This window comes from Triturus cristatus, chromosome 4_1 (assembly GCF_964204655.1).
Source record: "Triturus cristatus chromosome 4_1, aTriCri1.1, whole genome shotgun sequence".
Lineage (NCBI taxonomy): Eukaryota > Metazoa > Chordata > Amphibia > Caudata > Salamandridae > Triturus > Triturus cristatus.
Genome location: NC_140585.1, coordinates 608,046,867 through 608,070,979, shown reverse-complemented (window position 1 = coordinate 608,070,979; position 24,113 = coordinate 608,046,867). Strand labels below are relative to the sequence as shown.

Here is a 24,113-nt window from a genome sequence, read left to right as displayed (position 1 = left end):
AGTTTCGCTATTTTACCAATATCCTCGGATATCGTCACCCCCAGGTATCTAATCTCGTCCTTTCCAGATGTCCCCTCAATATTCCAAGTCATGACTTCGGACATATCTTCATTAACCTCATAACCTGAGGCCATCCCCAAGTCAGTCGTTAAGGTCATTAAACGAGGCCAAGTTGTTCTTATATTTGTAGAAAGTATCACTATATCCTCGGCATAGAGCCCCATTTTTTTTCCCAACTGGCAAACTTAAAAGGATGAATTTATGGATCTTCCCTGATCTTCCTTGCCAGTGGCTCTATATACAAATTAAAAAGCAAGGACGATAAAGGGCACCCCTGCCTCGTTCCCCTTGATATTTTCACTGGTTGCGACAAGGAGCCATTAATTAAGATCTTAGCCTGAGGGGCTTGATAGAACCCAGCCAAAGTGTTGCAGAAGTTTGTACTTAAATTCAGGGACTTGTTGACTTCCTTCAAATAAACCCAGTTTACTCGGTCAAAAGCCTTGGTAGCATCCAAGGCCACCAAGGCAAAGGGTAGATGGTGAGTAGACGCTAGATCAATTGTGACAATCAATGAGAAGGTCAGGTCTTTCAAAAACCTTCCCCGAGTAAAGCCCTTTTGGTCGTCATGAATTAAATCAACCATCACCCCATTTAACCTGTCCGCTAAAATCTTTGTGTAAATCTTATAGTCACTATTTAGCAAGGAAATGGGACGATATGAGTCACATTTTTTTGAGCATTTTCCTGGTTTCAATATTAGTACAATCGTGGCCTCACTCCAAGAGGCTGGCATGTCCTTATGATCGATGTATAACTCATTAAACATTTTAGCTAAAATAGGGGCTAATGTGTCCGCCAGAATTTTATATACCTCTTGAGGAATGCCATCTGGCCCTGGGGCCTTCCCCTTCTTTAATTGCTCCATTATGGTACCCACTTCCTGAATCTTTAGTTTTCCGTTGAGAAGATATGCTTTTTCTCTTGACAAAGGGTTTCCCAGACCTGTTCCTACCCAGTTGTCAAGAATATCCTTCGATGGCGTAAGATTTTCATGGTATACACTGCTAAAGTGATTTTGGAAAACTTGCTCAATCCCTTCACTATCCTCCACCAGTCTGCCTGTTTGTTCACAAACTATTTCTTCAACCCTATTTCTCAGTTGTTCTTTCTTTACCTTCCATGCTAAAAGTTTACCACAGCCTTCACTGTATTCGAAATGTGCCATTTGGCTTGCCTCCCATCTCTTCCTCACCCTCTCTTGCATTACTATAGACAGATTAGCCTTCTCTTTTAACAGTTCTTGAAGCATTCTTATCCTTCTCTGCTCATCTATGTTAGGAACCATTAGTTCTTTTTCTACGGAACGGATCTTTTCCTCCTGTATGGTTACTGCTTTATAATAGTTCCTCCTTTTCTCGGCCGCTAGAGCCCCAAGCCTGCCCCTCAAAAACACCTTATAGGCATCCCAAGCGACCCCTGGGGCCACTGATCCCCAGTTGACCTCAAAAAACGATTCTGTGTCTTTTTTAAGGGCTTGTACCACCTCCTCCTCCAATAGTATTGTGCGATCTAAGGTCCATCTGGACTGGACCGCATCGCCCCTGACCTCTAATGTAAGCATTACCGCTGAGTGGTTTGACAAATGGGCTCCTATATGCTCAACCTGTTGTACCTTCTCTTTAATTTTACTATCCACCAAAAAATAGTCTATTCTAGACTGATGTTTATACTTTTTGTTGAAAAAGGTAAAGGCCATTTGTTGCCCAGCTTTTCGTCTCCAAATATCAAGCAACCCTAGTTGTTCCATCATTTGTTTAATTAATCTAAACATATTAGGGTTGACCTGGGCTTTACTACATGTGGACTTATCTAATACATGATTCAGCACAACATTGAAATTGCCAGCCAGAATAATCTGGTCAGATGAGTTCAAAAGTTCCACCCAAAGTTCTTGCAGCGGTGTTACATCATCATGATTTGGCCCATAGTAGCCTGCTATCGTAAGTAACCTAGCTGCGATCTTAACTTTTGCTACTAACCATCTGCCCGCTTTATCAGATGTAAAAGAATCTAGGCTAACCTGAGCCCCAAGCCTAATTAGAATTACCACCCCTTTAGTCACTGCAGTTTGAGCTGTGCATGCAAACTGTGCCACCCATTTCATGGTCTTAAAAAGGTCTACCGCCTCCTTCTCAGTTAGATGGGTTTCCTGAAGTATAATTATTCGAGCTGGAGAGTCCTTCATGTACTGAAGTATTCTCATCCTCCTACTCCTAACCCGTAGACCATTTAAATTCCAGGACAATATTTTTATGCATCCTCCTTTCTTACTACCCATCAGCTACTTTTATCGAAAAAAAGAACTGAGTTCTACAAAAATTAAAAGAGGTTATGAACTTATTTTTTAATGTTTTTCCCACTGCTCCCCACCCTGTGCACTTCCCTCCCTTAGATAACCACCCCCCCTAAATCCACCTTGACCAAATGGTCATATGGAATTACCCCCAGTGCGTTAGATTGTCAAAAATAGTGTTTGCCATGTCCTAAAAACTGGAACCCTAGAAGGAGGGAAAAAATTATTTGTTTAATTTATTTTTTCTTTTCCCACCCCCCTTTATATTCACATTCTTCTATAATTTTCAGCCAAGATTTTTATACATAATTTTTTTATATATATATATATCTCACTTTCTTTTTTTCTTAAATTATTGTTTTTAAAATATTTTCTCGTCAATCTCCTTACATATTGGAGAATGTAATCATTTTCTGGTCGTCTGAAACTCTTTTAAAAACTCATCTACTTTCTCACCGGAGTGCAAGATGAACATTTTGTTATTTATCACCACCTTTAAATAGGCCGGAAATCTTAACTGAACTACAGCTCCTAGGCCTCTCAATTGATCCATCCTTTTTCCAAGCTCCCATTGTCTATTTGAAGTGGCAGCTGAGACATCCAAACGGAATTCATATTTTACTCCTTCCACCGATTTCAGGGCTCAGTGCTCTAGAGAGTATTTTCTCCTATAATGAGTATGTTAGAAAATTAATCAGGATCTTCCTAGGCTTTTTCCTATTTGTGTTTAGCCTATACGGATCCCTATGCACACGTTGAATATCCTTACTTATTTCCTCTTCAGACTCCTCCAATTGTAATTCTTTCTTAATCATGAGCACTACAAAGGTTTTAATATCCTCTCCTTCTCTACCTTCAGGGACTTTCACATTTTTTATATTATTCCTTCTTTGAAAATTTTCTAACCTTTCAACCCTCTCCAAATATTCTGACTCTGAGGACTTTAATTTCGTGATCTCAGCTGTATTCAAACCGACCTGCTCTTTAATCTCCTTTACTTCCTCCTCCAACTTGGCCGTTCTACTGCTGAGATCGTCAATTTTTTTTTCTCCAAATTATCGCAAGCTTGTCTTATTTCTTTTTGGTTCCCTTCCTATGTCTCAAACCTAGACCTCATCTCAACCGTGAGAGCTTTTAATAACCCGCTCAGCTCCTCACTTCCCGACTCCCCTGTCGCCCGTGAATCTCCCAACTCCTGACCCAGGACTTGTGGAGTTGATAATTGCTGTAAATTTTTTTGGGTCGCCTGGGATGTCTGAGCGCTCACATTTTCGTTTTCATTGGCAGGAAGTTCAGCCAAGATTTGGAATCTATTAGGCGAAATATTTTCACTCCAATCACTAATCCCTGCGGGCATATTAGCAGATTTTGCACCTCCTACAATCATCTTATTATTTATTTCCTTCTCTCTCTCCCTCCATCCTACTCTCTGCTAAGAAAACTGTTTGGGGCACAACCTTAAAAAAGGTCTTGAGGGAGGGGGCAACCTTTAATTCCTGTCTAACCTTCCTTCTTTGCACAGCGATCATTCCTTCCTTTGTTCTAATTATTGTACCCCCTTCCTCCTCCCTTTCACCCCCTCTTACAGCCTTGGTCTCTCTTCCCTTGCCCCCTTTCACTCTCTTAACCCTTCTCAAAGACTACCAGGACTTTGGGTGCAAAGGCAATACTGGAGAAAGATTTATTTTATCTGTGCCTCTAGTGCTGGAGCGGGGACTCGCGCTCTCAAGCAAACCCCCCCCGGACCTGGCCCTTACTCGACTCACCTGGCTCCACTGCTCCGTCCAATCTCTCTCCTGCGCACCGCAAAACCTCTCTCCCGGGCAGACCTTCCAGCCCGCTGGGACCGCGACCTCCCTTCCCCCGGAAGGAGATTCTGGCCGCCGCACCTCTTCCCTTCCGGAGCTCCAGGGCCGCCCTCCCCCATGGCCGCTCTGATACCGAGGGGGTTTCCGATTACAATCTCAGGCAGGCTATGTACACCACTCCGGGCTCAGCGCCACACTGAGCAACGATGCCAACCCTTCCACAGAGCGCCCGCCGGATGATCCACGGCAAGAACGACGCTACTCTGGGCTCAGCGCCACCCGAGCAGCAACGCCAGCCCCTTCACAAGCACCCGCCGGCTGATCTACGGCAAGAACGACACCACTCTGGGTTCAGCGCCATTCGAGCAACAGTAAGAAAAAGGGAGAAAGAAGATGAGATAAGTAGAGTTTTACGGCTTTTTACGGTTTTTTTGCGAGTCTCCGCGCTCATTTCTTGCTGACTAGGGACATGACAGTAAATATTCTCCTAACGCTCTGGCGGTGCCTCCGCTACCTACTAGACGCTGGCCGCCATGTTCTCCTCCACCGAAGATTGTCGGCCTAGTCACCCCGAGTGATCCGTGGGCCACCATTTTGTGTTTCCTCTTGAGGTCCCTTTGCGATCCCTGGTCCGTCACCTGGTGGTTCCCTGAGGGGGTAACTTTGCTTTTCCTTGGGCTTCCCTGGTTGCTCCAGACGTGCCCTGACTCCCAATCAAGTGGTGAGTCCCACAGACCTTGCTGGCCTGCACCGAAGCACCTTGCTTGTTTCTGCGTGGGTTGCTGTTGCCAAGGCTTGTTGTGTCCAATCCGGGCACTGTCATCCTTCATGGGACAGCTCGAATCCAGCTTCAAGTCATCCTCGACTCCTCATGGTCCTCGTGGCTGAAGAGTCAAGCTTCACCTTCTTCACCTGAAATCACCCGACATCGGTGGGCATCTGCCTACCGCCTTCCTGGTCACTGGCTAGTGACCCAGACTCTGCCCCCTCTGCTTTCAGGTTCTTATCTTCGATCCAGGCTTGGATCTCTTCGGACACTTCTCATCTTCCCGGCAGCAGCACTTCTTTGCCAGCTCCTATTGAAATCGACGACGCGACCCGACACCGCTTGACACCTATGCACCCGGCTTCCCTGGGTGAGGTAACACGAGTACTCCGGTGCTCCCATGGGTGTTGGCCCTAGAACTTCCTAAGTCCCAAAGGGTTTGGTCCTGACTCAATTCTAAGTGTCCCTAATCTTTAAAAATCTAACCGCGACTTTCCTCATAGAAGCTAACGGGAGCTCGCAGCTGTGTTCTCACACTGCACACGGCCCTCGTGGGTCCCCTGCGTCACTACCTTGGGTGGTTCCTTGGGGTCCCAGCGATTCTACAGGCTCTAGGCATTGTGTCTAGTCAAGTCTTTGGTTCTTATACCGCTATTTTAGTATATGTTTGGCTCGCCCCTAGGGCCTGACGTGTATTTGTGCGTATTACTGTCATATTTGAAGTGTAACTTATGTGTTTTGACCTCTAGCCTCATAAAGAGACTAGGAGGGTGTGTTTAGAAATAAATACATATATTTTATATATATACCTGGTGTGGTTGTCTTTCATTTAGCCATTCAAGAGATTATAGACTGGTAAAACAAGCTGCTTTACATTCCTTCAAGACTTAGCCTGAAGGCTGCTCTCCATAGCTACCACTAGGATAGCTTTCAATAAAGGTTGTATTTAACCTATAACCAATAAGGGGTTGTTTGGACTGGTACAAGGTGCCCACTATAACTAGTGGACAGCATATACCAGGCCAACTTCTCACAGCCTGTAGAAAAGAGGGTCTTTTGATCCCAGAATACACCTTATCCTCCTGCCTATAGTCTCAGTAGAGGAGCAAGCTGACTCAGAACCAGTTTGGAATGGTTGATTTGGAGGGGACTGCTCAATTTATAAGACACAGTCCTACCTGTGCCACAAACTCCTTCAAGGGACAGAAAAGTTGTGCCATGTAGTATTTTACTGAGATTAGTGCCCTGTGAGATAGCTTCCAGTGAGGCAAACGGGATGTGCTGCAGATATGGGAAGGTTTGCCCTTAGTACCTTTTTGTCCATTGGTCAAAGAGTGTCCCTTAGTCATGCTCATCCACTGGCTAGTGAATTCAACAAAAGTAGAACCTCACTCCAAGACCTATGCCAGAACAGTAGAGAAATTGAACTGCTGTCTGTAACCTCTGTGGAGTCCTGATGGGCGAGGGCTACTCCCACTAGTACCCAAAACTATGAAGTGGACTCTAAGGGTCCAAGGCTGCATGGAGTATTCGGTGAAGTCCTCTTGAAGTCCGGCTGCCTCTGTAAGAGGTCTCGCTGAAGCTATTGGTTCTGGTGGAAAAAGCTCCACACTGGAAGATTCAAATTTCGTGGCTGCCAAAGTCCTCTTGTCAGGACGATACTTTTTGCCTCTTCCTCCAGTCAAGATTTCGACCTTCGGAATTAGTCTTTATTTGGAGCTCTCAGTCTCCCAGCAGGGCAAAGGTATACATGAAAAAGTCCTCTCAAAATCAATTACCTTTGTTGTGAAGTACCACTAAAGCTCCAGAGGTCTTGGAGTTGAAAAACTTCCCATCTTTTCAGACTTTTAGGAGCAATTCATCTTAGTCACTTCTTAGGCTCCCAGAACTTCAGGGACAGCACTTAGTGGCCAGGACACACTCCAGCAGATTTCACCAGCAAGTTTGAGTCCACGCACATTTGCAATTGGGCAACTGGTCACTCCAGGAAATAAAAGTCTCTTGTAGCTTTTGATATCCCTGTAGCCACACATGAAGTAACTTTAACTTCAACACTTGCTCTGCATCATGATGTCATTAATTATGTCATTTCAGATGTCATCAGAGATGTTATCAATGATATCATCGAACATGTCATGAGTGATGTAATATGTGAGGTCATAAGCAGGGCATGGCAATCGTGCAAGTTATAGTTACTTCAGTTAACTATAGCTTGTGAATTTCAGACTTTTTTTTAACTTTAACTATAACATCACTTTAGCCTTTGATTTTTTTAGTGAATGTCTACATTTTTTTAATGTAAAGTATTAGCACGCCTAACCATAAAATCACTTTAACCTTTGTTTATTCTGTGAATTTCTAGAATTTTTTCAATGTGAAGTAAGATTTTATTACCATACCAAACTATCCCAACCCCACCCCCCGCAGCGCATGGCAGTTCAGCCATTTTAACTATCAGTGTCTAAAGTTCCTATGGCAAATTGCATGGGGAAAACACGTTTCAGGACCTCCTTTTTCAAGGTCCCCACTTGATGACTCGCCCCAAAACTTTTCAGGAAGGAGCAGAGGGAAATGAACCTTTTTTTTTTTGTGACTGTTTTGTGAAGATTTGTAAAACGATGCTATAGTTACTGGCAAAACAAAAAATCTGTTCCCTATGAAAACACGATCCTAACTAGAACTACACAATGACATCCCAATAGAGTCAATGAAGATAGATATATTTGTTTGTGTGAATATAAATGTGTATGCCATGGCAGTGAAAATAACTGTTGCCCAAGAACATATGTTATTCAGAGCAACTGTATTACTGAACGTTACGTCAGCGTTGCCCCCACTTTATTCAACATCTATGTCACCCCTTTAGCTAAACTCATTCGAGCCCATGGTTTTTACGGTGGTATCCTATGCAGATGATACGCAGATAGTTATATCCTTAACATCTAGCGCAGACTCTGTGGCACGTCAATTTTATAAGCGTCTGATGCACATCATTAGTTGAATGCACAAAAACTACCCCAAGTTAAATACAGACAAAATGGAGGTGATTGAGTTTGGGAACGGCTTTGCCCTTTGGAATGACTCTTGTTGGCCTGCTGACACGGGTCCACGCCCTGACCTGGTTAATAAAGCTAGAAATCTGGAAGTACTGTTCGATGATCAGCTCTGTCATTAGGAACAGATTAATCGTATTACATCCACCATTTTTTCCTTTTAAACATTATGAAAAAGATTGTTCCATTCAGCCCACAAGAGTAGCAAAAAACTGTGATCGTTGCTCTGATCCTCTCTAGAGTAGACTGTTGCAATGCCCTTCTCTTGGGTATTGACAAACGTTTACAACTAAAACTACAGTCATTCGAAAAATGCTGCTGCCCGGGTGCTGTTGAATATTCCCAAATGTGGTCCCATATCCAACAGCATTAGGGATCTCCACTGGCTACATGTACAGGAAAGGATAAGGTTTAAAGAATTATGTTTGGTGCATAAAGCATTGTACGGGGGGCCTCGCAATCTGCAGAAACACTTTACTTGCTACATCCTGCAGCTAGACCTAAGGTCTGCCAATGCTGGGTTTGTCCTTGTTCCTAGGATTAGAAGGGCCATGTGGTGGGGTAGAAACCTATCCCACCGGGCAGCGAATGCACTGCCTGCCTCAATGAGACTGTAATCCAATAGATCCTTCTCCAGGAAGCTGCTCGAAACTTGCCCCACCCCAGTAAAAAGTAAAATGTTTCCTTCTATCCTAGATGAAGTACGTGTCTCCTCCAGTGCCACAACGACTCGGCATTCAGTGCGCTTTAGAAATGTTGTACGTACTTACTTACTTACTAACTGAACACGCTCTCCAACATTTAGTGCTAAAGTGTAACGGCCTTATTCGAGTTTATTGCCACTGCACAGCAAAACTGAAACAATATTTACTGCTTAACAGATTCCTAATAACAATTACTTTACACAGGGAAATAACTCTCCTAATAGTCATGAAATCTCTTTAATGTGAGTTTACCATACTGCGCAATCGTAACCTCTGTTATCCTTGTTCTCATGAAATATCTTTCTTTAAAACAAGTACATATAAACAAACACAATGGCATAAACCATATACACCGGTACGTTGAGTATACTATTTATTGCCACTGTTAAGGGAGAGTAGGGACGTCATGATTCACTTGTCAATTTGCCTCTCATGAGTCATTGCCCCTCCATACATTGAACAATGGTAATAATTAGCATATTACACTCTGGCATCTGCATGTATAAAATATATGTGTATGTGCAAATGGCTGCTCTGAAGGAGAAATGATGAGCCTTTGTTGGGACAGAAAGGTGCCTAAAGTTCTTGAAAATAAGTATACAAACAGATATAGACATAAAAGACATACTTCCACAATATCAGCTTGAGTTATATTTCTTAATGTAATATGCTTCTAATATTTCTGGTTATTTTAATGAATTCTATCCAGTAAAAGCGATCTGACTTACATTCCATTTGCAATTATAACTATACAATATACATTCAAAAAAATGCTAACTGCATCCCACGTAAATCGAATTATATATGAGGAGCACTCAAGAGTTTCAAAAAATAATTTATGATCATTCAAATGACAATATGTGATGTGTCACAAGAATAACATCTACTAAGTGATATGTGATGTGAACTATTCCAAAACAGAAAACTATTCAAGGGAAGCAGGAAGCAAAGCGACTGATCAGTCCCATTCGTTAGGATCTGTATATACTTCTTTAATGTTTAAAAATAACAGAAGTGTGTCCATTTAAGATGGGCATTAATTTATAGCCTTAATAGATTATGCCCAAGTGGGCAACCCATTCATGTATAGGACTTCACTGTGTGGATCAGTATATAAAGGGCAATAAAGATGAATCTTTAGTTTTTAGGAACAATCATTATGGATTGCATCTAGTGTCTTATTATGATGGCATTTGATACCCAATTACATTTCTGGAACTTTTTAATAATGTAATGGGGAAATCAGTTATACTTTAAGTTTATGTGAACAATGTATTGGGTATAAGAAGCATTATGGTGTGTTGTAGCGTGAAATCTGGGCCCATTGACATTAATTCAATATTAGTGGTTAAGAACCCAACATTTATATAACCTCTTGCTACCTTCTGTACTCGTTTAATCCTCTGATGGATCTTCCTCTCAGCTGAGAGGGACTAGAATATTCGTAGGATGGACAATTATCCAATGAGGACCAGGAACATGATAATCGCCACTATCTCTAAGCAACTATAATGCACATAATCCTATTAATACTCACACCACCGTCCTCATCATTTCGTCATTTCTCTTCCAAACTGGTACTTGGCAAGATCTTCTACTGAACTTGAGTTTTTGGACAGAACTATAGGGACCTCGATATTCATCCCCCTTAATTCCCAGTTTCATCAGACATAAACCATCTGACATGCTACCAGACAAACTGTTGTAGCGTGAAATCTGGGTCCATTGACATTAATTTAATTGTAGTGGTTAAGACCAAAGATTTGTATATAACCTCATGCTACCTACTTTTCTTGTTTGGTCCTCCGATGGATATTGCTCTAAGCCGAGAGGGACTCGAATATTCGGAGGATGGACAATTTTTTATGAGGACAAGGAATGGGATAATTGTCACTATCAAATTTAACCACAACTTTTAATCCCACATTTGAGAGTTCTCTATAAGTTAAATCTCATCAAATTGTACTCCACGAAAAGATGAGACTGAGTCAGCAGAGTTTAGGAGTTTTAGTTATTTCAACTCAGATTTTAGTAAAACAATTTAGCATTTGATTTAATAATATGTCCAGTTCTAATATCAAGTTAATATGATTTATTAATATAGCCCTATAGTCCGACCGGTTATTAAAGGCCCGCTGCATCGTTAAAGGCGTAAGCCGAAGGCGAGGGACTTTAACAAAGCAGCAGGACTTTAATAGCCGTTATAGCCCTGCTACGAAGGGCTATAAGGCTATTGGAACATTCTGCCACTAGGGGGCACAATGTTCTAACAAATAAAACAAAGCCTTCAGGGAGCGTGAGGGGATTCAAATCCCCTCAGGCTCCCTGAAGCCTTTGTTCACAGCCAGAGCTGTGAACAAAGAAACATTGTAATGTTGGAGCTCCGGGCTTATACCAGCCATTATAAGCCCGGAGCACTCCATTGTTTTCAATGGAGCTTCCAACATTCTAATGTTCTAATATGTCATAAGCCTCTCAGGAAGGAGCCAAAAGATTTTATCCCCCTCATCTGAGATGGATCAAGGATCAACCCAAGGTATGAGTCAATATAATCTAGAGATCAGATAAACCTAATACAGACCCTTTAGGGAGGTCAGAAAAGTTTCAGAGTAACCAGTTCCAGTTCGTAAAGACTGCAACAATAAGTCACAGTAACGTGTTCATGAAACCCTTCAGCTGAAAGGTTCACTTTGCACTAGCACACCAGCCAGTAGTAAGTGCATTAGCTTGTCATAGATTGCCAAAATCCTGAATGTCCTAATAAGCCGCCATCAGAATGTTTATTGCCGCAAAGTCGTAAATCGGCAATAGCTGACTATCAGTTCCCAAAATCGATCATTTATAGTCCTCAGGTTTCTGGGTGACACCCCTTGGCCTCACCCTAAGCGTTAGACCACTCAGTCCCGTTGGTCAGAATCCATGAGAAGAGGATGATGTATCGGGGAAAAAGAATACAATCCAGAAAAATCAAGTAAACCATTATGTTGTTTTCTTTAGTAAAATAGGCTTGAATTGAATGAACGAAGGGATTATTTCTGCAAATAAATATTAGCATTTGCTCACTGCCTTCTCAGGTAGCTGTTCTAAAATTTTGCCATTTTGTTGCAACTGTATTGAAGCTGAACAGAGCATGTCAAAAGATACCTTATCAGGTTAGAGTGTATGTGGCAACACTGCAGTTCCTTCCAAATGACTTCAGAATATTCAGTTCACGTCGAGCAAAAGAGAAGAAGAAAATGAGGCCTTCCTGACACACAGCTAATATACATCGACAGATTGTTGTTATAGTTCTCATATTAAAATATAACCTAACATTGCTGATTTTGTATATGAATGCACTAATAAACATTTTAATCAAACTGCAATTAATTCACATAAATATAGGGTACCCATAAAATGTTTGGGGGATAAATAGCAACATTGCACATATATAACATGCACATACAAGTCATTTATGCAAAATGTTATTCGAAGCACACATATATGTATGAAACGGGACATGTTACAAACATTTTCTAACACTAACTTGTAACACCTACTTTTCTTTTGTCATTTTCGGTGCACACGTTTAACAAGAGTCAATGTTTTCTTACTTTTTCATATGCTACTTTTATCTAAATCTCCTAGTTTATTGATCTTAGGTGAATGAATCATGAAATCAAACTATTTATACTTGTTATTGATCACATGTATTGAAGTAGTGAAAACATAAACATGTTCATTGAACTTTTCTCTCCTCTGCATGCTTTTACGATGCAGTGCATGAATCAACTTGCATATCAGTTTCAAAAGCGTAGGAAATTTGAACACATTGGTTATCATTTGTTTTAATGCTATTAAAATCATCGTTTCTGTCATAGATTTGATCAAGTATAATCTTTGCTCTGTCAGATGTAATGGACAAATCCGCATGTAAAAGGCTGATTTCATAAGGTGCTGAATTGTTTGGTCAATGAATGGCTTGTTCTGGATATCCGACATTCAACTGGTACTGCTAGAAATTCTAATTAAGAATATAGATGCGTGAAGAAACTTCCTGTGAGTAGATTGATCAATGGACTTCCGTCATCTTTTGGGGCCCTACTGTGTAGCTGAACATTTGTATTTAATGCATTTCGCAGAGTGTTCTAATATTTTGTGAATAGAAGAAATCATTCAAGAGTGTAAACCCATCTCTAGCACCACATTTATGTATAAATATGTACATTTCTCATGCTCATATAGTTGTTTTCACAACTCTTGCTGCAATACCATCCTATTTTATAATGAATGGGAGGCCGGAAAACATATGGCAATGGCCACGCTATTCCTGCCCACGATAGCGCCAAAAAAGGCTGAAGGAGATGAAAATAACAAATGAACTCATTGCAATAAAGTGAATGCCTTTCAGTGCATCTGCGTTTTCATAAAGTGTAACAGAACTACTGCACAAATTTGTTTTTATGTTCGAAAAGTCTGCAATTAACAAAAGAAATTGGGTTTGCAACTTTAAGGCACATTTTTACATTGTATTAAAGCACTTTTAGACTCATTAAATGGATTCCTACTCATAAAGCGACTTTGGCAATTCATTAGGAACTGCAAATAAGAAGAGTTGTGGAAGGGCTCTCATTGGAATGTATCACTGATTTGTGACTGCATCTGCAGTTACAAACTATTGATCACTTAACGACCCCCTCCTAGTTCTTGTGGCAACGGAATCTCAAAGGGCAGCTTCCCAAATCGTGTCAGTGGCGCTGAGACACTGCTTGCTTTCCAAAATGTATGCCCAAATGGATAATATTTTTTTTATAGAAACCCTTGCTGTTTATTTGTTAGAGGCTAATTGTAAAATGGAAATCTTACCTGTTTGGGAATGCAGGTGCAGGGATTGGTGTTGACTGTCCCTTGCAAGCTTGATCCCTGCATTAACAGCCATTCACAGGGGATTACAATTTGCGAGTTGTCTACTTGATCTTTGTTCTGCCACCATCTCCTCCCCATGAATGGGCATATTACAATGGAACCTATTGGTATATGTAAGTCACATCACAAAATTACAGCCAGGTTGCAAAACGCTGGTGCTCGGTTTACTCTCAGTATTTCCGACCTGCTCTGTTAGTATGCCTGGCCCAACATTCTGACTTCAGCTCTGTTCAGTTTCATGTAGATAACTGTAGTAATTGTTTTGTTGACTTCTTTTTATTAGATAAAAAGTTAAAAACAGACGAGTTTATGAACAATAAGAAGGCGCATGAAGTTCTGGTGATGTCTCAGTTGATAGACAGTATTGCAAACTATTGTGGTATAAAACAGGTAAGCTTCAATCAAGTCATTAATACACTTTATAATGAAGAAGGGTTATGTGTAGCCCATCAAACCAGTTTAGGAATGCATAATTTAGATATTTTTACAAAGTAACGTATATAGTTGTTACTTATATTGTGTAATTATATATTGTTACAAAGTAACACATACATTCACCTTTTTTTCTTCATGAATTGTGATGTTTTGTATGTAGTTTTTTACCTGCTGTTTCAAATTAACAAGAGCTTTTTAACTGCTGGTTAAATTAGAAATAGCTTGCCCTTTTGATACGCACCTTAAAACCGTAATCCAGTAAATTTGCTTAGCCCAGAGCTACCACCATTTTGTTGGCTAGCTGTTTAGTCAAAGGGGCCTGTTACTATGCTGTTTGTTATAAATACAAATCCTGGGAGCTACTTCCTATAAAGCAGGAGAGACAGGTGAGCCAACCGTTAAATCAGGAACTCATGACTACATTACAAAGGGACGGTCTTTTAAGCAAACATATACACTTGAAAGAAATAGAGGCAATGTAGCCCAACCATTTAGTGACTACTAAGAGTTTCTATCACCCAGCACTGGATCTGTTACACAATCAGAAAAGTCTGTACATGGGTTACTTTAAACCCACTCTCCGTGGGGTAACATAGAGCAGAAATATTTAAACTCTTTGAGGAAAATACGATTGACATTTGATTTTTAACTGAAATATGGGTCGTGGACAAATCTGTTCCAGACATCTTAGCTGCACTTCCCCCTCAATACCTAGGGCCCGATTATGATAGAAGTGGTCAGACCACCGTCTGCTGTTACAGCGGTCGGGGGACTGCCCGACAAGCAGTTGGCGGTCCGACCACCCAAGTACAATAAGACCACCGTGGTGGCTGTTGGAGAGTGCTCTTTTACACTGTGGCTTGTGCTGTTGCCCAGGAAACAGGCTGCAGCACAAGCCACTGTGTAAAAGAGCACTTTGTGCACATCCATGCACCGCTTGCGATGCACCACATGGTGCATGGCACACTGTGCATGGATGTGTGTGGGGGCACTACATGTGCCCCCACACACATCCATGCTCCATGTGCCATATACCATGCACTACATGTGCCCCCAGGGCCACTTTGCAGTGGTCCTGAGGGACGGGGGTCCTGTTTGGACCTCCACGAAAAGGCTGTTGGAAAGCCACAATGCAATTCCGACAGCTGTACCTACCTCAGCACCTCTGTCATCAAGGGAAACAATTCTGACCACCGCCCAATGGGATCGTAGATCCGGTTGGAGGCAGCTTTCTTCCCCCTGCTAGTTTTGGTCTGACCGCCTGCATCATAATGTGGTATTCGGACCCAAGAGCTGTCTGTCGGTGGGATCGCCACCAGCGGCCCTTCGGTGGCAGTCCCACTGGTATCATGATAAGCCCCATAATTTCCAATAAAAAATAGGGCTAATGATAAAAAACGGTGGTCCCGCTTCGTACCTGGTTGCCGTTTGCTTGTTACTCTGCTGCTGTCCCAGGAGGGGCTTTGCTTGTTGCTGCGCCTGGAGCCATTGTTGCGGGGAGGAAGGGCACTGCACGGGACTCCAGCTACCAGGAGTCCGTGCCTTCCAGCAGCTGTGCTCCTCCCCGCCCACCTGCCACAATCACCTTAAAAAACCTCGCGGAACCCGCTGGCGCGGGTCCCGCTTTGTACCTGGTTGCCGTTTGCTTGTTACTCTGCTGCTGTCCCAGGAGGGGCTTTGCTTGTTGCTGCGCCTGGAGCCGTTGTTGCGGGGAGGAAGGGCACTGCACGGGACTCCAGCTACCAGGAGTCCGTGCCTTCCAGCAGCTGTGCTCCTCTCCGCCCACCTGTCAATTGGTTGACGCCCCTTCAAAACTCATTCCGCAGCCGCAGCGCGGGACGCGCGCGGGACGTGCCGGACGAAGCCCGGACAAAGGGCGGGCCGTCTGTGGCCGTCCGGGGCTGTACAAGGCTGGGCTGGGCAATCCCTTTTACAGGCAGAGACTCAGGAAGACGTTCCTGGTACTATACGCTAAACGTCATTGGTTTTGCCCCTCTGACTACCTTGTAAGATATTGTGAAACTGTAAGTATTGTGACAAATGGCAGGGAAGGGGAAGCGATTTGCGGGCTCTTCCACAGTGTCTGGTACTCTGGACCAATTTATCACCAGAGCCGTCTCGGTATTAGAACACGAGATTGCCATCACCGAGCGGCGCCTTTCAACAGAACCTTTGCACGCCAGACGTTCTTCAATAGGCCCACTGGCTTTGTCTAAATCTCCAAACAGGCTGTGGGAACACGACTGTGGTGATTTACCTCCGCCTGGTGGCATTCAAATGATCTCTAATGTATCACCAGTTGCAGTGAGGTTCAATGAAGGCATTGGTGCCACTGACGGTGTACCTGCTGCGGTCGTTGTGGATTTACTAAACACTAAGACCTCTCGTCCCCAGACAAGGGCTGGCACCAAATCATCTAGACTTGCTAACCCGAAAAGGAAACGCGGGGGGCTGTTGATGGTACTAGGCAGGCGAAAATGTCAAAAATAACAAAAAGCACGGCTAAGCCTGATGCTTTGTCTTTCGATGATTGCCCGACTGTGGAGGATGCTAGCATAAGTACCCCCGCCTCGCTAAATAGTGGTGTCATGATTCCCCTGATCGAACAGGCGGTTCGATCCTTAATTCTCCCCCTTCTAGAAAGGGTAAAATTAATTACTGAAAAAATTGATCGTTTAGAGCAAACTATTCTGGACAACTTTTGTTCATTAAAGAATGTCGTGAAACTGGCCACAAAAGACATTGTTAAAACCAACTGCCCACCCCCTGAAAAATCTTTGACTTTTGCACCGCCCTCTACTGATAAATCCTCTACAATAACCAACACAGGTCTAGGCCCTGGTCCACTAAATCCAGAGGTGAATACTCAACAGTCTCTTGGGAGGGAGGGAGGGAGGGAGGGAGGGATAAGTAACGCACCCAGGGGTAATCATATTAAGGAAATTACGGGAGAGAATGAAACTGTTAACTTAGCCACCCCCAAAAATTCTTTAAGACCACCCCTAGTTCACATTCATCTACCACCTGAATCCCTGCCTTATGTAGTAGTATTAACTGGTGTTCCTGAATTATCAGGTGGCAAATCTGAATCTTTTCAAGAACTAAAAAATAAAGTGAGTTATTGGTTAAACAAGAACAGACCAATCCCTAATAACCTGAATGGGAGGATTTTATTCGTCAGAAGAGTTAATTGGGTGGGCTCAAGACCCAAAGATGTCTCGGGTGATTCCATCATTGTTAATTTTGTGGACAGACGCATACCGAGGTTTATCAGTGACCATGCACCTCGTGGGCTGAGATCAGGGATAGAGGTGCACGATTTACACTATTTCTATAACTTAGATTCTCAGTATTGACCAACAAATAGAGAGTTGAAACTTTCCATTTTCAAAGATGTTATGACGACTGAAAGCGAGCTCTCTGGTTGACCCGATGTCGTTCCTCTGGGTCCAATTGGGACGTCTACTTTGCACAGGGATCCAACGTTAGGCTTGCGTAGGGCGAGTGTGAGGTTAAGTGTGGAAAGCTCAACTGTTGCACACCATGGCGCACCGACGGGCTATGGGCCAGGTACATTGATTTCTTGGAATCTTGCTGGCTTAAAGGCTAAGATGGACTCCCCAGAATGGGTTGATTTTGTTAACAAACATGATGTTTGCCTTTTACAGGAAACATGGTCCACCGAAGCCCAGTTCCTGCTGGGTTACTTGAAGTTTTACGTCCCAGCCATTAAGGGACCTAAAGGTCGCCATATGGGCGGATTAATCATCTGGGCCCGACAGGATTTATTTTCTAGGGCTAGCGAGATACACACGGGATCTCCCGATATCCAACTAGTTAGACTTACCCTTGGCCTCACGGGCACACTAGATATTTACAATCTATATCTTAGAGGGACCAAGGGGAAAAGGTCACGGGTATTGGATACTTTGGCCAGCCTTATAGAAATTAACTCGAGTGATAGGGATTTGATCATTGCGGGCGACTTTAATGTCATGTTCGAACCCCTTTTAGATCCGGACTCCGATTGGGGCCTTGACCCCGAGGAAGACCGGCTGTGGGGCATACCCGCCCTGGCGCTTGACCCAATCAAAAGATGGTCCGAGGTGGTAGTGCAGGTAAATGCACTCTGCTACGAGAAAGGATTAAGGGCATTGAACGGTAGGACTCTAGGGGACAAGAGGGGCGCAAGTACCTTCGATAATGGCCGCTCCGACAGTAGGATCGATTATGTTCTCTGCTGTATGAGGTTATGGCAGTATATTATTGATATGGCGGTTGAACCAAGAGTCGAGAGCGACCACAATCCAATCTGTGTTACTCACCGCTGGTGAGGGGACACTCGTATGGTAGGAGAGGAACTGAAATTAGCTCCTCCTGATAGCGTCCCTACCAATGATATGCGTAGACTTAAGTGGATTCAGGTCAAGACCAATGATAAGGTTATTGCTGGCATTGACACTAAGTTTGCCCGAACCACGTTGAAATTGGAGGATGCACTGGCGACCAAAGAAGGTAGAGATCAAGTTACCAGCTTACACGAGTCCTTTTTTGAGGGACTACGTGGGTTTTTCTTCAAGCCTACGAGCAAGGGTAACAAGCTCCCTCCCAAGCGATTACGGTGGTACGACGGGGATTGTAGACGAGCCAGAGGTAACCTGGCACATGCCCTTTCTAGCGGGAATAAGATATCTATTCAAATAGCCAGACACTCCTACAAGAAATGTGTTGTCCAGGCGAAAAAGAGATGGGATGATTTGTACTGGCTAGACTTGAAGGCTCCAAGTTTATGAGGCCAAGGCTTTAAGCTCTGTGTTGTATGGGGCTGAGCTATGGGGTTTTGACGCAATAACATCTTTAACCGCTGTCGAAAACAAATTCTTCCGTAGCATAACTAGCCTCCCACAGAGCACGCCCCTGGTACCACTGCGATTTGATCTAGGGAGGAAGGCTATCAAGGACCTAGCCAAACTCCGCTCGGTCTTATACTGGCGGAGGCTCTGGACCACTCCGGAGCTCACTTCATATGCAATGGGTCTTATGGACGTAATACAAGCTGATACGTTCCATAAGATCGGGTGGCTGAGGAACCTCCGTGTGTCCTTGATAGATTTGGGACTGGAGGGGCTATGGAGTGACCCGGCAGCTGCCTTGTTTCCTCCCAAGAGACTCTTGAAAATGCTCTACTGGGAACGGGTTGATTATAGAGTTTGGAGGGATACCAACTCCTCTACGATGACTGGTCGATATTTGGAGGCGAAGGTCACACCAGCTCTAGAACCCTATTGGGATTTGATCACTCTACCTAGAGATAGGAAACTTTACTTCCAACTTAGAGCCGGCTCTCTTCCACTCAGGGCCCTTACAGGTGGGTGGTTTGGAGCAAGCTTAGGAATATGTCCTGCTTGCGGCTCCAACAACGAAACAACTGCCCACTTTTTGTTTGTTTGTCCTGCATATGCTATCCCCAGACGAGTTTGGTTGTCCCCCATGTGCAAAACTTTGGCCACAAGGAGTTCTGCCGTTGCTTTAAGACTTTTATGTACAAGCACTTCTCCGGTTGTCTCAATCGCTTTAGCTAAATACTTGGGTTGGGCTTGGTCCTTAAGGCATAAGGCTTTAAAGAAAATTGTGGGAGTACCCCCGTGAGTTTACATGTCGTTGGGATGTTGGCTGAATTATTCTTCGTCCCCATGGATGTCTTATTTTTTCTTTTTTAGCATTGTATTTTTACAAATTGCAACTCATCCTTAGTCTATTGACATGTTTAATGCTTTTTTAAATAGTAATTTTTAGGTATTTATTGATGATTTTATGTATTGTACAGGGTATGCCATTAGCAATTTTTTTGTATATGTTTGTGTCTTGTATGAATTTTTTTTAAATTCGAATAAAGACTATGATGATGATGATGAAAAAACGGTGGAGAGGTGGCAGTAATTTCACACTGCTCACTACTTATTTGAGTAATTGATTTCAAGGCTATTTCTGAGGTGGATATTCCAGTGGAGGACCACCCAATTTGTGTTGTTACTTACCACCCAGCGCAATATGCCTAACTTTTCTAATACCATTTATGCAGTTATTTGTTCATTAAGGACCACCTATGCTCAATTGTTAGTGGTCCTGATTGTAACTACTCGTCTGATGATCCTTCAGTCAACTCAAAAGATATGGAGTATGTTGAGCTTATTACATCCTTTTCGTTGACACAACACATTCAGTGCCCTACTAAAAATAAGGATCACACGCTAAATTGTATATGGCCTGCCAATTTTAGTAGTAGCAAGTTAACTATCTTGCCCTGTCTTTGGTCAGACCATTATCTAATAAAATTTGATACACCATGTGTGGTAGACAAATATCAAAATACCGCTAAAGGAAAATCATACAATGCTGGTGGTGATGATGTCTACTTAAAAAAAAAAAAAGTAGGCCTGTTTTTAGCCCACTGCAGATACTGATGCATTGGAATACAAATTGGATGCACAATACTGGCAACATTAATGCCCCTGAGTTGTCATAGAATAAGGATTTGCTCAAAACATGCACTCCAGTTCAACGCTGAGCTACAGGCAGGACACTAAGCTACATCTTCACCAATTAGAAAGTCATTGTCATAAGGACTATAGCATTGAAAAAGAGCAAAATTCGAAGAGAGAATGATAGTGTATAAAAAGCCACTCCTAAAAATGTAATCTAACTTTTTGAGTAGGAGAATAAATGAAGCTTACGATAAACAAAAAGAGACCTTTACAATTTTGAAAGGACTCTCCTAAAAGAGTGTCACAGGATCTGAAACCATCCCATTAACGTTTTAATTATGTGAATACTTACTGTATGGAAAAAATCAGTTAATTAAAGAAAATATGAATGATACACCTACCTACACTCAGACCATTGTGGATGACTGTAATACTCATATTTTTCCTCTTTTAGTCCCTTAAAAAATGGTAGATGACAAAGGTTGTCCAGCCAAAAGGAAAAACTCAAAGAGCCACAGGCCCCTCTTTGCCAAACACAACCTACACCTGATCTCCCAGATCCAAATCTTTTTTTCCTAACGTCCGAATTGCACTCTTTTTCACGCCCAGGGGCTTAACGTTCCACCTGTGTCACGCCCAGCAGTCCAAGTGAACAATACCTATCACTTATTTCAGATACCGACAGTTTTTAAGAAACTGGTTGTACTGAGAAAACCCTTTTAGACTAAAAAATAAGATTGAGGTGCTGGCCCTATATCATACCCCGGGTCTAAACGTACCATCTGTGTAACGCTCCGTGGTCCAAGCAGTGAGGCCTCTAACCTGTATCACACGCAGGGGACAAGCGTACTATTTGTGTCATGCCCAGTGGTCCAATAGAAAACCAATTTCACCATTCCTAGCTTGCTGACTATTGAAGAAAGGTGACCTCCGTGGGAACGCCTCCGAGGCCATCTTGCGAGTGTTCAGTTCGGACACAGAAAATAGGTAACATGCCAGATTTCTGTCAGTAGCAGGGTGCTCCAGTGACATTTTTGCGCTTCTTCCTAGTTTGCCATACACTAAATGCTGGGACTAAGGATCAGATGTGGTCCCTTCCCCTCTGATGCTAGCTTCACTGCGGACTTCAACCCCGCATACTCAGCAGAGCTTCCAATCAATTGCGGTGTCTGCTCACCTTCCTTGATGCACAAATGAAAATCCGTCCGGGCGGGGTCACTTTCCTTCAGCTCCAGTCGGGTCCGTGGTAACAATCTCTCCAGGCTGGCTCCCCAAAATGTTGCTTGAATATGAATATACCTTGAAAAACAAAAGAGGTGTTTGGCAAAACAGGAACAGTTTGTTTAATTAAACACTGCGGCCGGGAGCACAGTTACGGAAACAGGTGTAAGGACTGTCTCATAGTACAATCAATCTGAACAGGGTTTTATACATTTCTTTGGTATCATAAAGTACTTCCATCGATCCTTGTTTGGTAAAAGAATGAGGGCATTGCCTGTGGAGTCATAAATAAGTCCCCTGATAACAAATGCAGGTGGGACTCGACCTTGCATGGGCACAATGTGGGCAGTGGGTATCATGTCCAGATGTCCGCCATCATGGGCACATGAAGGCTCTGTGTACCGTGTGTGCTGTGTCCTGATTGGCTATGTGTTCCTAGCTTCACGTGGCATCTGAATTTATGGTGTTTTGGAAATGCGCCCACCCCTTTTGCCATGTGTGCTTCATTGGGGCCAGTTGTCCCGGACCATTGTGGTGTTGCTGTGCTTATCTGGGGGATGAACCTGAGTTTCCCGTTCGCAGATTTGTCTGCCGGCTACATGCCTCCCCACCTGTTACTTGTTAATCAGTAACCTCACTTAGGTCGCAGAGCCTGCCTGACCATGCATTTCTGAATTGGGGTTGATGAGAGTTCATGACGGGTAAATTTGATAACAGTGATGCGATTTCGTTCTTATGTGCGAATGTAGTGCAAGTCTGTCGGTCCATGAGGGTTGCCGGTGCAGTCAGTAATGCTAGACTACTACTGTGATGGGTGTAAGAGTGTTTCTGATACTGGGTGCTTGTTAGTTTGTCAGGGTTATGAGAGTGCAGTTAGTTGTAAGAGATGGCTGCTCTGCCAGGAATGTGAGATTGCAGTATGTAGTGTGATATACTGTTTGAAGGGTGTGAGAATGCTATTGTCATTGTGAAACTGCAAGTCTGTGAGATGCAAGTGATGTTAGTAGTGTGAGCAGCTACTCTCAGAGATATGTGAGTGCTTCCTGCTCGTGTTTGCCAGCTGGTGATGGGAGGAACGCGCCCTTTCCTCGGCTGGTTTGCCTGTGTGTGCTACACTCAGAGTTCTGATCCTCATTTGGTCCCATAAACTGTCCCTGGAATGACGGTCACAGGATCTGACCTGGTGTGATGGGCTGGGGATGTGCATTCACTGTAGACAGCCACTGTGGTGGGGGTTTGAAGTGTGTCCTGCCTTCCTGGATGAGTCATGGCTGGTCTGAATAGAGTAGGGGGAGGATGTTTCCTTATACCTTAATGGGCCTGATCTGCCTTACACAATGCTGTCTCCACCTCCTGCCGGGAAGAGGGACCTGAGAGAACAGAACTGGTTTTGACTGAGCACAGAGCCTCTTTGCCACAAGAGAAAAAAAGAGAAATTGAGTATAAATATTGGGGCCCAGACCAGAGAACTTTAGCTTACTTCTGGACTCCAGAGGAACCTCTGCCAAGGAGAAGAGCTTGGAAAGCTGAAGGAGAAGTAGTGCCCCTTTGCTGTGTGCTGTCTGGGGTTGGCCTGCAGTGGCTGTTTCTGCCAAGGAGAGGACAAAGACGTTGTTGTGTGCTGTGTATCTTGCTTAAGGAAGATCTCCATGGGCTTGAAGTAGAGCTTGCCTCCTGTTCTGATGTCTCAGGGACACAAAGACTTCACCATCAGATACCCTGAACTTCCTTGCTGGGAGTTCTGACCTGCCAAGTGGTGCCTGTTCTTGTGTTGGGCCTCTAGAGTTTGTTCCTACTGCTGGCAGATGGGACAAGAGAAGCAACTAAAGAAGCGTGACGCATTTGCACCCATTTCTGAGGCCACACCGCTGTGCAGGAAGAATTCCCATGCATCGTTATCGAGCCGCTGAAGTAACCGACGCAGTGCCTGCCCATGGCTGGAGAAATTGCTGCACACTGTCCTGTGCACCAATCTCCGAAGTCTGAGATCAACAAACCGATTCCCATGCAGGCTCTGCTGTGCGACTGCAAGAACCGACACACTGGGGGACCACAGCTGGAGAGATGAACGCAGCACCATTGCAGCTGCTACATCGAGAACCGACGCATCTCCGAATCCCCAGGCATTACACCAGGGCACCAAGTCTACAGCAACGCCGGGGCCGCAGTAAGAAACCAACGCATCACCTCCCCGCAAAGTAAGAAAGCGACACATAACCTCCTCTTCAGTAAGAAACTGACGCATCACCTGCCCTGCGTGGCAGTAAGGAACCGACGCATCACCTCCCCTGGAGCAAGGAACCGACACATCACATCCCTTGTACGTACGGAACTGGCGCATCACCTTCCCTGCAGATGTTTTTGCTTATGATTTTGACGC

At 43.6% G+C, this 24,113-nt stretch overlaps 1 protein-coding gene across 1 annotated transcript in view; it reads left to right on the top strand.

Annotated features, from left to right (window-relative positions):
- Positions 1-24,113, top strand: part of METTL25 (methyltransferase like 25) — a 580,957-nt gene that overhangs the window by 149,936 nt on the left and 406,908 nt on the right. The window contains exon 3 of the mRNA XM_085652969.1: positions 13,876-13,982. Coding sequence (XP_085509095.1) covers positions 13,876-13,982 — 107 coding nt within the window. The remainder of the gene's footprint in view (positions 1-13,875; positions 13,983-24,113) is intronic.